General features: G+C 48.3%; 1 protein-coding gene across 2 annotated transcripts in view; it reads right to left on the bottom strand.

Annotated features, from left to right (window-relative positions):
* Positions 1-732: 732 nt before the first annotated feature.
* MEF2B (myocyte enhancer factor 2B) overlaps positions 733-14,141 on the bottom strand; it is a 64,419-nt gene continuing 51,010 nt past the window's right edge. For both annotated transcript variants that reach the window (XM_081937410.1, XM_081937409.1), the window contains 3 exons: positions 11,628-11,733; positions 6,604-6,694; positions 733-2,635 (listed from right to left, as the gene is read on the bottom strand). In XM_081937410.1, the coding sequence (XP_081793536.1) occupies positions 2,326-2,635; positions 6,604-6,694; positions 11,628-11,733 (507 nt within the window). In that variant the 3' untranslated portion in view covers positions 733-2,325. The remainder of the gene's footprint in view (positions 2,636-6,603; positions 6,695-11,627; positions 11,734-14,141) is intronic.

Consider the following 14,141-nt stretch of genomic DNA (forward strand, 5'->3'; position numbering starts at 1 on the left):
GTCGCGACTGTGAACAAGTAGACGTGGACCAGTGGCCATGTGGTATCCTGCTGTGTTGGAGTGCTGGAGCTGCCGCCACGAGGCAGGTGTTGGGACGTGGATGGCCTGGCTGCGGGGCCCTGAGCTAAGCCGGTGTGGGGCGTGTGGGGCACACCACCTCCCCCTGCCTCGCAGCAGGGACACTAGCACTCCAGAAGTTGTGAATGCCCCAACACTGGAAGTCTTTAAGAAGATGTTGGATAGCCATTTGCCTGAAATGGTATAGGGTTTCCTGCCTAGGCAGGGGGTTGGACTAGAAGACCTCCAAGGTCCCTTCCAACTCTACTATTGTATTGTATTGCATTGTATAGCACACCGCATAGCCTCTTGCCCCATTGCAGCCGCGAGCAAGCAGAAGAATTGGGCCTCCCAAACATAGGGGGGGGGAAGGGGGGAAAAAAGAAGAAGACATCCCCTGAAAATAAGACCTACTGCTTATTTGGCGGCCCAAAAAACATAAGACCGGGTCTTATTTTGGGGGAAACACGGTAGGAGTTACCTGTGGACAGAGGAAGATTTGTTTGTACATATTTGGGGGCTTTGGGAAGTTGAACAGCTCTTTTTAAATGGATAAGGTACTTCAGGGGTGTCCAAACTTGGGAACTTTAAGACTTGTGGACTGGCTGGCTGGGGAATTCTGGGAGTTGAAGTCCACAAGTCTTAAAGTTCCCAAGTTTGGACACCCCTGCGGTACTTCAACAACTGAATTCTACTTCATATACAGATAGTCCTCAACTCAGGACTACATTTGGGACTAGGCTTTCCATGGCTAAGCAAGGCAGTTGGTATAAGTGAGTCAGATCCAACTTTATGACTTTTTGTGCCACGGTTGTTAAGCAAATCACATTTAAGAGAATCATGCAGTCACGAAGTGAATCCGACTTCCCTCAATGACTTTGCTTGTTGGAAGCTGGGCCAGGAAGGTCACAAAGGGTGATGGTGAGACCTCAGGATTCTGCAACCATCATAAATGCATGCTAGTACAGCCCGTAGAGTTTAAGCCAGAGGTATTCTTATTGGGTATTCTACTGGAGAAATACAGCAAAGAAGATTCATATTTGATTGTACAAATAATAACAGCAGCTAGAATTATAGTTGCACAAAATTGGAAAGCAGACAAAATCCCATCGGAAGGGGAGCTAATAAAGAAGATATTAGATTGTGCAGAAATGAACAGGTTGACATTGAGAATAAAGGACAAAGAGGAATCAGTGTACTACAGGACCTGGGGGGCGATTTTATGATTGACTTGAAAAAGGATACAAATAAGAGAAAGGAACAAAGCATAAAACAAATAACTCAGACGACACGTTATTAAATCAGGGGGAGGGGAAAGAAGAAAGTATGAAAATGTAAATATACAGGCGGGAAAATTGATATGAATTGACAAATGTTAAATAGCAATTATAAGAATGCATATTTAAGAATGAATTTGAAAGGAAAAATTAAAAAAAACGTTTTTGCAAAACAAAAAAAATAAATGCATGCTAGTTGCTGGGCACCCAAATTTTGATCACATGATTGTGGGGAATGCTGTGACGGTCGTAAGGGATGGGATTCAGCCAGCTCAGGTGAACTGGATGCTAATTTTAACATCTGGTTCGCTGAACCGGTAGTTGCAAGGACTGGCTGGCCCTGCCCTTCCCCTGCCCTCCCCTCCCAGGAGTCTCCACAGGGCCTGTTTTGGATGCCAGGTAAGTACAGGGCCTGCGTGGAAGTTCTGGGAGGGCGAAAAACAGGCCTCACAGAAGTCCAGAAACGGGCCCGTTCCCAGCCTCCGGAGACCAGGGGGAGGGCATTTTTGCCTTTCCGGAGGCTCAAGGAAAGCCTCCGGAGCCTGGGGAGGGTGAAAATGCCCCCTCCCCCGGGTGGTGCAGGAAGCCAAATAGGCTAGGCCCACCATTGCCACGCTCACCCAGCAATCGGGCAGAGAACTGGTTGCTAAAAGTTTTGAATGCCACCCCTGGGCGAGGATCCGTCATAAGTCACTTCTTTCAGTGCGTCGCTAAACGCATGGCTGCAAGTCGAGGACTACCTGTAAATGAATGGTTGTAAGTTGAGGACTTTCCAATCGGCTGCCAATAACCTGTTCTCTGTTCTACCAACTGGATTTTCCTTCCCTGGGGAGGCTTTCCCTGCACCCAGGATTCTGCAATCAGTCCTTTCCCTACTTTGGCCCTATTATGATTGATAGGTGAACGCAGGTGATTGGCATTCACTCCTTCCCTCTTACGCGCACGCCTACAATATAGCCACCTCCACTGAGCACACGCGTGAACAAGCTGGTTACTTCTGCCACTCCTCTGCGGCAGACACCGGCAGGCGATGGGAGGGGATGTTGGCTTGCTTCGCTTCTTCTGACGGAGGCCGGGAAAGCAGAAACGAGTAATGATAACCCTTGATATAATCTTCCTGAGAGCCAGGGAGGTCCGTGGGGACATTGCAGAGGTTGGAACGCATGTATGTGGAGAGCTGGGGGATAGCCGAGGAACAGCTGGCTGTGGGGGAGGCTCGCTCCGACTTCACACTGATTTGGGTGTGCAAGGAAGGGGAGGCGGGAACGAAAGACGCCTGGTCACAAATCCGACTGGCTGTTCTGTAAGGAAAAGTGTGCAGAGAAGAGCAGCAAAGAGGATTAGAGGACTGGAGGCTAAAACATAGGAAGAACGGTTGCAGGAACTGGGTATGTCTAGTTTAATGAAAAGAAGGACTAGGGGAGACATGATAGCAGTGTTCCAATATCTCAGGGGTTGCCACAAAGAAGAGGGAGTCAAACTATTCTCCAAGGCACCTGAAGGCAGGACAAGAAGCAATGGGTGGAAACTAATCAAGGAGAGAAGCAACTTAGAACTGAGGAGAAACTTCCTGACAGTTAGAACAATTAATCCGTGGAACAGAAATTGCCTCCAGAAGTTGTGAATGCCCCAACACTGGAAGTCTTTAAGAAGATGTTGGATAGCCATCTGTCTGAAATGGTATAGGGTTTCCTGCCTAGGCAGGGGGTTGGACTAGAAGACCTCCAAGGTCCCTTCCAACTCTACTATTGTATTGTATTGTATTGTATTGAAATGAGTCATGTTTTCTCCCTGGGCAGGGCTGCGAACAATATTTGGCAGCTAAAACATTTCGGAGCTGGGCAATGTCTAAACATCCCACCCTACCTGAGAGCAGGACAAGAAGCAATGGGTGGAAACTAATCAAGGAGAAAAGCAACTTAGAACTAAGAAGACACTTCTTAACAGTGAGGATGGAACAGACATCTCCTGCAGCAGCCTGCCGGCCAAAATGGGGCACCAGGGGGCCATGTGTGCCCCCGCGCCTCGTTTTTTGGCCTCCCGGTCTCCATCAGCACTCTGCTGGCTAAAAATGGCCCATGCAGAGCAGTGGTAGGATTAAAAATTACTACCGGTTCTATGGGTGTGGCATGGCTCGGTGGGCGTGGCAGGGGAAGGATACTGTTAAATCCCCATTCCCTCCCGATCAGCTTGGGACTCAGGAGGCAGAGAATAGATGGGGGCGAGGCCAGCCAGAGGTGGTATTTACTGGTTCTCCGAACTACTCAAAATTTCCGCTACCGGCTTTCCAGAACTGGTCAGAATCTGCTGAATGCCACCTCTGGTGTGGAGGCCTTGAGTTTGACACCCCTGCTCCAAAAAGCACCTTTATCATTTATCATCTAAAAAGTCCACTTGCCTCCTGAAAAAGCACCTTTGGGACAACCGTGCCCTGGATGGCTGAGAATCTCTACAAATCTTTTCAGTTTTGCATCACAATCAGATTCCAGCTTTTTGGGACGCAGGAATTGCTCATTGTGGATACTAAATGTGGCCACAAGATGGCAGCAAGATCTTGCTAATGACTGTTCATCTGGCTTTGAGTCCAATTTATTGGAGAAATAAATCATGGATGTTTTTTTCAGAACTTCTCGTGGCACACACACACACACACACACTTCCACGTGCCTTTAGCCTCAGGAAGTGTCCAAGATTCTCCTCCTCTAAACAGGAAAAAAAACCTGGATTTCAGATTATTTACTAATCACAGTGTTGGAATGAGCCAAAGAGGAGGGTTGGATTAGAACCCGGAGCAAGTATCAAACGCTTCGGAGCCATTGCTTCTATTCCTGGGCAACATTCAGCCTTTTTTGTCAATAACTTGGAGGGAGGAATTGAGCAGATGCTTAACGAATTTTTTTACCAGGGACACAGAGCTGAAAGAGTCTTAGATCAGTGTTTCTCAACTTTAGCGACTTTAAGATATCTGGACTTCAACTCCCAGAATTCTCCTGCCAGCGTATGTTAAAAATTGCTAAGGTAGAGAAACACTGGCATAAATGAAAGTCGAAAGATTTAAAAAGATCTGAGAAGCAGACTGAATTTAATGGGGGGGGGGCATTTATTAGAATGAAACGGAACCGATTTATTTATTTATTTTTGCTGTAAGAAAAATGTAAACTACAGCATAGGATGGGGGAAAACCTACCTTCACAGTAATACCTGTGAAAGAAAGTTGCATGCCCTTGTTTTTCTGTTTTCTTAAAGCAGGGGAGGAATTACCAGGCTCTGATTCCTTGGAATGTGTTACCTATATACACTTTAGAGTTGATTCTTGTGTATATGTGAGAATGGAATTAAGGGTTCAAGTTATTGCATTTTGGGGTGCAGTCATTCAGCCAACGTTGAGTCTATCTAACAGTAATACCATCTGATCTAGCCCATCTTCCTTCCTTCCATCCAACCTTCCTTCCGTCCCTCCTTCTTTCCTTTTGTCCCTCCTCCTTCCTTCTGTCCCTCCTCCTTCCTTCCTTCCATCCCTCTGTCGTTCCTTCCTTCTGTCCCTCCTCCTTCCTTCCTTCCTTCCTTCCTTCTGTCCCTCCTCCCTCCCTCCTTCCATCCCTCCCTCCTTCCTTCCTTCTGTCCTTCCTTCCTTCCATCCCTCCGTCCTTCCTTCCTTCTGTCCCTCCTCCTTCCTTCCTTCCATCCCTCCGTCCTTCCTTCCTTCTGTCCCTCCTCCTTCCTTCCTTCCATTCCTCTGTCCTTCCTTCCTTCTGTCCCTCCTTCCTCCCTCCTTCCTTCCTCCCATCCCTCCATGCTTCCTTCCTTCCTTCTGTCCCTCCTCCCTCCTTCCTTCCTTCTGTCCCTCCTCCCTCCTTCCTTCCTTCTCCTCTTCTGTCCCTCCTCCTTCCTTCCTTCCTTCCTTCCTTCCTTCCTTCCTTCCTTCCTTCCTTCCTTCCTTTCTTCCATCCATCCATCCATCCATCCATCCCAGCAGCCTCAGGGAAACTGGGGCAGGGGCTGCCCTTTCCTCAGCACCCACTCCTTTTAACTGCTTGATGGCTGGGGTAAAGGAGCATAATCCTTATTAATAGCAGCCTAGCAGTTCGAAATCATGTAAAAATGCAAGTAGAAAAATAGGAACCACCTTTGGTGGGAAGGTAACAGCGTTCCGTGCGCCATCGGCATTTAGTCATGCCGGCCACATGACCATGGAGACGTCTTTGGACAGTGCTGGCTCTTCGGCTTCGAAACGGAGATGAGCACCGCCGTCTAGATCGGGAACGACTAGCATGCATGTGCAAGGGGAACCTTTGTCTTTATTAGGAAACTTTTGCCGGGGCTCAGATTGGAAAATCCCGGGGGGAGGTGGGGGATGTCCACTGGCTAAGGCACTCCCCACTACCACATCAGAAGAAACCCACAATCAGCCGCTGTTGTGTGGTTGGAAAAACTGCCTTGAATCTGCCGCTGAAGGCAACCAAAATACACAGCGTACCCCAAATCTACGGTTGAACTGTACCAAAGCTGACGAGCTGTTTATCTGCTAAGGATAAGATTGAGAATGTAGGTGGTTGAATTTAGCCAAGCAATTGCCTATCTACTAACCATACAGGCCCAAACATGGAGCAGTTTTGCAACTTAATTCAGGAGGAAGCGCCTGAAGCCACCAGGGGGCCTCTGGGGGGGGGGGTGGAGGGTGGAGGGGACTGTTTCCAAGAAAGCCACTGGAGCCTGGGGAGAGCGAAAAAAGGATGCCAAAAGCGGGGGGAAAGAGGGGGGGTTGCGCGCATAGCATTATGGGTGTGGGCACGCACACGCACGACCCCCCTCTGCTCCCCCCCCACTTTTGGCATGTGATCCAAAAAAGTTTAGCCATCACTGAAATTGACATGTCAGTTGAGCATGTGGTATGGACTTAGGCACAAAAGGGGTTTCCATGCAGTTGTTAGTCACTTTTTAAAGGTAAAGTTTCCCCTCGCACATATGTGCTACCTGTTCCCAACTCTAGGACGACGTCTCCGTGGTCACGTGGCCGGCATAACTAAACGCCAAAGGCGCAGGGAACGCTGTTACTTTCCCACCAAAGGTGGTCCCTATTTTTCTACTTGCATTTTTACGTGCTTTCGAACTGCTAGGTTGGCAGAAGCTGGGACAAGGAACGGGAGCTCACTCCGTTAAGCGGCGCTAGGGATTCGAACCTCCGACCTTTCTGATTGACAAGCTCAGCGTTTTAGCCACTGAGCCACCGTGCCCTTTTTGTTACCCTTTGCAACGTGGCAATTCTTACCCCGGCATTGAATATTCTCGGTGTGGCCAAGCCACCGTGGTGTTTCCTTGGAAGCCGAAGGAGTTTGTGGTGTTTTCCCCCAAAGTATATTCTGAAAGTCAAACAAGGGAAAAAACAAGAAGCAGTTTAAAGGGATAAAGTTTAAAGAATGTAACAATAAACAAGATTTCACAGCTCCACTGAAGTGGTCCATTGTCTTTATGACATGCTTGGAAGTTCTCAGAGACGACTAGAGGTAGTCCTCGAATTACGACCATTAATTTAACGTTCGTAATTCGTAGTTTCCATGGTGTTTTAAAAATGTATGACCAGTCGTCACACGTATGACTGTTGCGGCATTCCCATGGTCACATGATCAAAATTTGGGCTCTCGGCAACCGGCATATATTTATGACAGCATCCTGGAATCACGTGATTGCCATTTGTGACCTTTCCGACAAGCAAAATCTATGGAGAAGCCAGATTCATGTAATGACCGCACAATTAACTTAATGATCACAGCGGTTCGCTTAACGACCACATCAACAAAAGGTTAAAAAAAATGGGCACAAGTCACGTAACAGCTGCATCGCTTCGCGAAGGAAGACGTTTCGGCCCCCATTGTGGTTGTTAAGTCGAGGACTACCTGAAAACAAATATCTCTTACTGTAGATCCAAATCCCCTGCTACATAGAGTTAAAACATTGCATTAGAGGACTGAAGGGGCCTTGGAGATCTTCTAAGGCCAGTGTTTTTCAACCTTGGCCACTCTTAAGATATGTGGACTTCAACTCCCAGAATTCATCAACGCTGGCTGGGGAATTCTGGGAGTTGAAGTCCACATATCTTAAGAGTGGCCAAGGTTGAGAAACACTGGTCTAGATCAGATCAATCTCCTGTCCTGGACAGATGGAGAGAGCCAAGGAGATGATTTTGGAAAAGCAAAGTAGCAATTGAATAAAGTATGATTTAATTCAATTCAAATCTTTATTGTCAGAGTACATCATATGTACAATGGGATTGGCTGAACCTCCCTTTCTGCAAACCCCCCAACACAATACAACTCACAGTGAAAGATTAAAAAAAAAAATACAATACAATACAATAGTAGAGTTGGAAGGGACCTTGGAGTCTGAAAGGTTCGCCATCCCTGTTATATACAGAACAGTAAAGCCATGCCCAGGCTTCCAACTGTCTCTTATGGCCCTGTGCAACAAATACTATGTTTCAGTTACCAAACGGTCCCCCATTGGCTAAGCTGTTACTAAGCCCTATTCCAGTTCATGAATATACTCTGACAGGTTGCAACATCCCCCAGGGCCACTGATTAACATTTGGCCGCTTGGCAATCATTCCATTTCCTTTCTTACAGGATATATCCATGATAATACAATACAATAGTAGAGTTGGAAGGGACCTTGGAGGTCTTCTAGTCCAACCCCCTGCCTAGGCAGGAAACCCTATACCATTTCAGACAAATGGCTCTCCAACATCTTCTTAAAGACCTCCAGTGTTGGAGCATTCACAACTTCTGGAGGCATCTTCTGTTCCACTGATTAATTGTTCTAACTGTCAGGAAATTTCTCCTCAGTTCTAAGTTGCTTCTCTCCTTGATTAGTTTCCACCCATTGCTTCTTGTTCTACACTCAGGTGCCTTGGAGAATAGTTTGACTCCCTCTTCATAATAATAATCGCCAGCCCGGTGAATCCTGCTAACAAACATCCAGTCCTATTGCACCAAGTCAACTTTTTCCCCTCATTCAAGGTTTTTTATTTTTTAATACAATTAATACATTTTATAGGAACAAAGAGTTGTGCGGGTCTTTTCTTTTACATCTTCTCAATTACATAGTCCTTTTTACATCATAGTTTTGTTTTCACTTTCAGCCAAATTATTCTCTTCCATTGTTTTTCGTCTTTATAGTTATTTTTTCTGAATACATCAGCGATATCTTCAATTGACCCTTCAAAGTTACACCAACATTTCCTTTCTTATTTTCTCTGTTGGCATATTTTGCTATAAACGGCATACGTCCTCTAATTCGATTTAAGCATAGAGAGCATTTCTTTCAAGTTTTTTTCTACCATTAACAATATACGGTCATTTCTTTGTTTCTTAATTAGTTACGTAACAATAACAATCTTACTACTGTTCTCTTTAGTCTGCTAATATAACTCTTTTTTCCCGTTCTTCCTCTTTTAAGCATTTTCTCTGGTGCTCCCAAAAATCCCAGTTTTAATTCTTTTCCTTCTTCTCCCCCTTTCCTCTAACTCCGGGATGGCAAACCTATGGCACGCGTGCCACAGGTGACACGTGGAGCCATTTGTCAGGGCATGCGAGGCGTTGCCCTGTCAGCTGAGTTCAGCCTTTTTTAAAGCCATTTTTCGCCCTCCCCAGGCTCCAGAGGCTTTATAGGAGCCTGGGGAGGGCGAAAAGAGCCCCACCCCACCCCCGGAGGCTTCAGGAACTTCCCTGAAGCCTCCGGAGCGCAAAAAAACAGCCCCATGGGCAAACCGGAAGTTCAGGAATTGACTTCCGGTTTGCTCGTAGGGCCGGTTTAAGCCCTCCGGAGCCTTCAGGGACATTGAGGAGGCTTCCCTGAAGGCTCTGGAGGACGAAAAACCTCTGGTTTTTACTTCCGGTTTGCTCGTAGGGTCATTTTTTGCCCTCCGGAGGCTTCAGGGAAGCCTCCTGAAGGTCCCTGAAGCCTCGGGGGGGGGGGGGGGGGCAGGGGAGGCTGTTTTTGTCCTCCCCAGGCTCCTATAAAGCCTCTAGAGCCTGGGGAGGGCGAAAAAAGATGCAAAAAATGGGGCGTCGTGCCTCTCATGAGTGCATGCACACGTGTGTGTGTGTGTGACGTTTTGCATTATGGGTGTGGCACGCCCGCGCATGACCCCCTGCGCTCCCCTCCCTTATGGCACGCGAGCCAAAAAAGGTTCGCCATCGCTGCCCTAACTTCTTCTCTTTCTTTTCCCTATTTTTGTGTGCCATGCAGGGGTGGGTTCCTGCCAGTTCTAAGCTCTTCTATAGAAGAGGTTCCACAAATCTACAGTGCCGTTTAGAACCGGTTCCAGCTCCCTCCCTCCCTCCCCCCCCCCCCCCGCCCATCCGCACATCATCAAGATGAAGAGCGAGAGGAGGAATTCTGGGAGTTGAAGTCCACAAGTCTTAAAAAGCTGTCAAGTTTGAACACCCCTGGGTTTTTATTTCCTAAAGGGTTAGGGGTGCCAGGGTCTTGTAACTTGACAGCTTTAAGACTTGCACACTTCAATGGCAGAGTTCCTGAGCCAACATTTTGGTCGCTAAGCAAGAGCGTTGTTAAGTGAGTTTCACCACATTTTACAAGTTGGCCATGCCCACCCAGTCACATGACTGCCAAGCCACTCCCACCCGGTCACATGGCCGCCAAGCCACTCCTACCCGGCCACATGGCCAGCAAGCCACTCCCACAAAGCAGGCCACACCTACAGAAGAGGTTCTAAAAATTTTTGAAACCCACCACTGGCACCATGTGAGCTTATTGCACATCATGCAAGTCAATCGTACTATGTTGTTGTAGAGTTATTTTTCATTCAGGAGTCTGGTCTGGCTAGGCTCCTATATCTCCTTCCAGATGGTAGGAGAATAAAGACCAAGGTGTGAGTCCTGGGTGTGAGTCGTCCCTGAGGATTTTCCCCACTCTCCTAAGGCAGCGAACCCTTGCTATGTCGTCTAGTGGTATCTAGTGTTTTGTGCTTTAAGTCCAGGACCGAGAGCAAATGGGAGGAGTTTGTTTCCTGAACCTGGCCTACCTCAAAGGGCTGTCAACAACCATCCTCAGACCATCTTAGACAAATGGCTCTTCAGCCTTGGTTTGAAAACCTCCAGTGATGAGGTCCCCAAGAAACAGACACTGTGTCAGGCCTGCCGCCATCTTTTCATTTGGATCTTTGGCCTGCCACATTTTCTATTATTCTACTATGCATTTTCTATTGTGGGAAAATGGGAGGCGGGATTGTAAGGACTGAGGTGATATGTAGCCATAATATCATTCTTTCTAGAAAGCCAAGGTCATCCTTTGGTCTCTGCACCTCTGCACCTGACCGGAAATGGATAGGTGGAAGCTGCCAGCATGGCAGTGGGAGATTGGACCATGTGATGGGCTGGTGGGTGTGGGGGCAAGATCTTGAACTTTCAAATGGATGGGGAAAACTGAGAAGCTTTCAGATTTGGGTTTTCCCAGATGTGCCAACATGGCTCTCTTAATAAATTGGAACTTTGAGCAATACTTTGCCTGGGACTCTTGATTTATTTTTGGATGCTATTTGGAATGCTGATACACTGTTTTACCACTGAGCCATGGTGACGCAGTAGTTAGATTGCAATATTGCAGACTAATTCTGCTGTCTGCCGACTGCCAGCAGTTCGAGTCTTACCAGGCTCAAGGTTGACTCAGCCTTCCATCCTTCCGAGGTCAGTAAAGCGAGGAGCCTGATTGATGGGGGCAATAGGCCGACTCTATAAACAGCTTAGAGAGGGCTGTGAAGCACTGTGAAGGGGTTTATAAGCCTAAGTTAGGAGTGTCAAACTCAAGGCCCGTGGGCAGGATACTGCACGGATACGGCACGAGGGGTGCTTAGATCTGGCCCAGAGAGCCACCCTGGAGTGGCCCGCAGTGCCTCTACCAGCGAAAATGGGCTCCCGAGCTCACGCGGCCCTTCCAAGCTCCATTTTCAGTGGCAGAGGGTTGCGGGAGGCCATCCCAGCCGAAAACAGAGCACTGGAGACCATTTTCGTTGGCAGAGCATTTGGGCCACCACAGGTGCCAACACAAATGGTCATGCCCACTCTGGGCCCCCGAGATAAACCACAACCCTATTGCGGTCCTCAATGAAATCGAGTTTGACACCCCTGCTCTAACTGCTATTGCTACTAGGGTTAGGAAAATTTTCAAAGGACTTAGAAAGTTAAGCAAACATAGGTGCCAGAAGATCCTTAGGATTGGCCTCGGACATGATGAGATGAGGTACTTTATTCACACCTGGAAACCCTGCGTGGACCATACCTGATGGGGGGGAGGAGAGGAAGGGATATCCTGGTAGTCCACGTCCAGGGAGACCTCCAGCAGGCAATACGGGACTCAGGTTCTGAAGCCCAGGATGCAGTGGGCGCTGTGGGGAAAGAGAATCAGGTTCAAATCACCTCCTGTAATGTTTTTCCATCTACTGTACTAACCATCAAATGGTTCTTTTCAAGAGAGGACAGTATCCACAGCACAGCGGTTGAACTGTGGAGTTGTTGGCGTCCCCTGAGTGTTGTGGCCTGCCAGCGGCCAGCACGAGCTGGCAGCAGATTCAGACAGTGAGTAGATGGGGGAGGAACATGGACCAGTCCTGGAGTCTGTGGAAGGCTCTGATGAGGGCTCTACATCAGAGTCAGAGAGGGGGCCAGAGCCGTCTGACAGTTATCAGCTGCCTTCAGAGTCAGACAGCAGTGAGGCAGATGAACAGCTGGAGCCTGTTCCCAGTGTGCGCAGGCACAGAGTTGCCAGACGAAGGGAACAGCTAAAGGACAGGGGTCGACTTGGGAGTAAGGCCACAGGTGGAAGATGAATGGCCCCTCCCAGAGGGAAAAAAAGGGGAGCGAAAGGGGAGTGGAGTTTGCAGGAGACAATTAATTTGCTTAATTGGTTAGTGACTTTCCGAGACTCCTTGCCGAGTTTTGCAGATATCGGCCTGGCAGCTCTCCAAGCCAGAGAAGGTCTGTGACTGTAAATCCTCCCTTGAAAGACTTTGCTGGATTTAAATGAGCAGAATTCAGTCAATTAATAAAAGGGTTTTTTGTCGGGACAAGGAGTTTGCTTCATGCTCTTGGGAAGCCTCGGTCGGAACACTGAGTTTGGTTGTTTCTTTGCAGACGTTTCATTACCTAACTAGGTAACATCATCAGTGTCAGGGAGTGCAGGGTTTGCTCCCTGTTTGTAGATCATCAGTTTGCTTTGTCAGTTTTGGTGGGGAGGTGGATTCCTTTGCGCCCAATAAAATGGCCATTTTGTTCAAAGTTTTATCAATACACGTTTGTGTATCAGTACAAGCTGCCTTTTGTAGCCTGTCGACCACGGCCCCTTCAGCAGCCGAATCAGAGGAGAAGGAGGCATGGGAGTCAGGGCCACCATCAAGGCAACCTGAGAGCTACGAGGGGGAAGAGGGAATGGAGCTTGCAGGGAGAGAGGCAGAGGCAGAGCCTGGGCCACCCGTCAGCCTGCAGATGGAGACTCAACAGCGCCCAGATCTAGAAATGGCTGATGAGGAACAGCTGGGTCCAGCGCCTGATGCGTGGATGCACAGAAGACAGAGGAGAGGAGAGCAGTGGAAATCTATGGGCCGGTCCTTGGGACGGAAGAGCCACAGCTGTTAGCGAAGCCCCACCCACTCTGGGGATAAAAGGCAGGCGGGGGGGCGGGGCGGGGAGATGAGTAAATATGGCAGACAACTATTCATCTCCCTGCCAGATGGACTTGTTAGCCTGTGGCGAGAGAGAAACTTTTATCCTGTGGCGAGAGAGAAACCCGCGGCTGCTGGCACTCCTGATAAAGGAATCTTGGCGTTAACTTCAGAGGATTTGTCTGTTTGGAGAGCTGGGTAAGAACGCCGTCCTTGACGTACGATGGTAATTGAGTCCAGAATTACAATTCTAGTTGTCTTCATTAGGCGGGTCAGCACATAACCCTGTCCGATTTTGTGACTTTTTTAGCAGTAGTTATTAAGCGAAGATTGTGTTTGTCAAGCAAAGGTTGCTGTCTTTAAACAAATCCTTTATGCCAGTGGGTCTCAACCTTCCTAATGCCGCGACCCTTTAATACAGTTCCTCATGTTGAGGTGACCCCCAACCATAAGATTATTTTATGTTTTCCGAATGTTTTCGAAAATAGGTGTTTCCCGATGGTCTTAGGCGATCCCTGTGAAAGGGTCGTTCGACCCCCCAAAGGAGTCCTGACCCACAGGTTGAGAACCACTGCTTTATACCCAAGGGGTATTTATTTATTTTTGCCAGAAACTGGAAACTAGCCAAAAAATGCAGAAAATTGCATTTAAATGACCACGGGACACTACAAACGGTCATAAATGCAAACCACTTGCCAAGCAGCCAAAAAATGCAACCACATGACCGCAGGGGGGTGTGTGTGTGTGCGTGCGGCTATTAGAACGTCAAAAACAGGTCATAAGTAGCTTGGGGGAGGCAGTATAATTTTGAATGCTTGCTAAGCAACCAGTTGTTAAATAAGGACTACCTCTAATGCAGAAGAGAGGGTATACCCCAGTGATGGCTAACCTTTTCCAGATCGCATGCCAAAAGCAGGGGGAGCCGGGGAGGGGCGTGCCCACACCCATAATACTCCGTGTGCAACCCCCCCTCCGCGCATGCGCACGGGACCCCCGCGCCCACTTTTGGCCTGCGATCCATTTTTCGCCCCTCCCCCCAGGCTCCAAATGCTTCCTAGGAGCCTGGGGAGGGCGAAAACAGCGTCCCCTGCCCCCCCCCCCCCGGAGGCTCTCCTGAAGCCTCCGGAGGGCGAAAA

The sequence above is a fragment of the Natrix helvetica genome (genome assembly GCF_964273705.1).
Source record: "Natrix helvetica genome assembly, chromosome: 1".
In the NCBI taxonomy this organism is placed as follows: Eukaryota; Metazoa; Chordata; class Lepidosauria; order Squamata; family Natricidae; genus Natrix; species Natrix helvetica.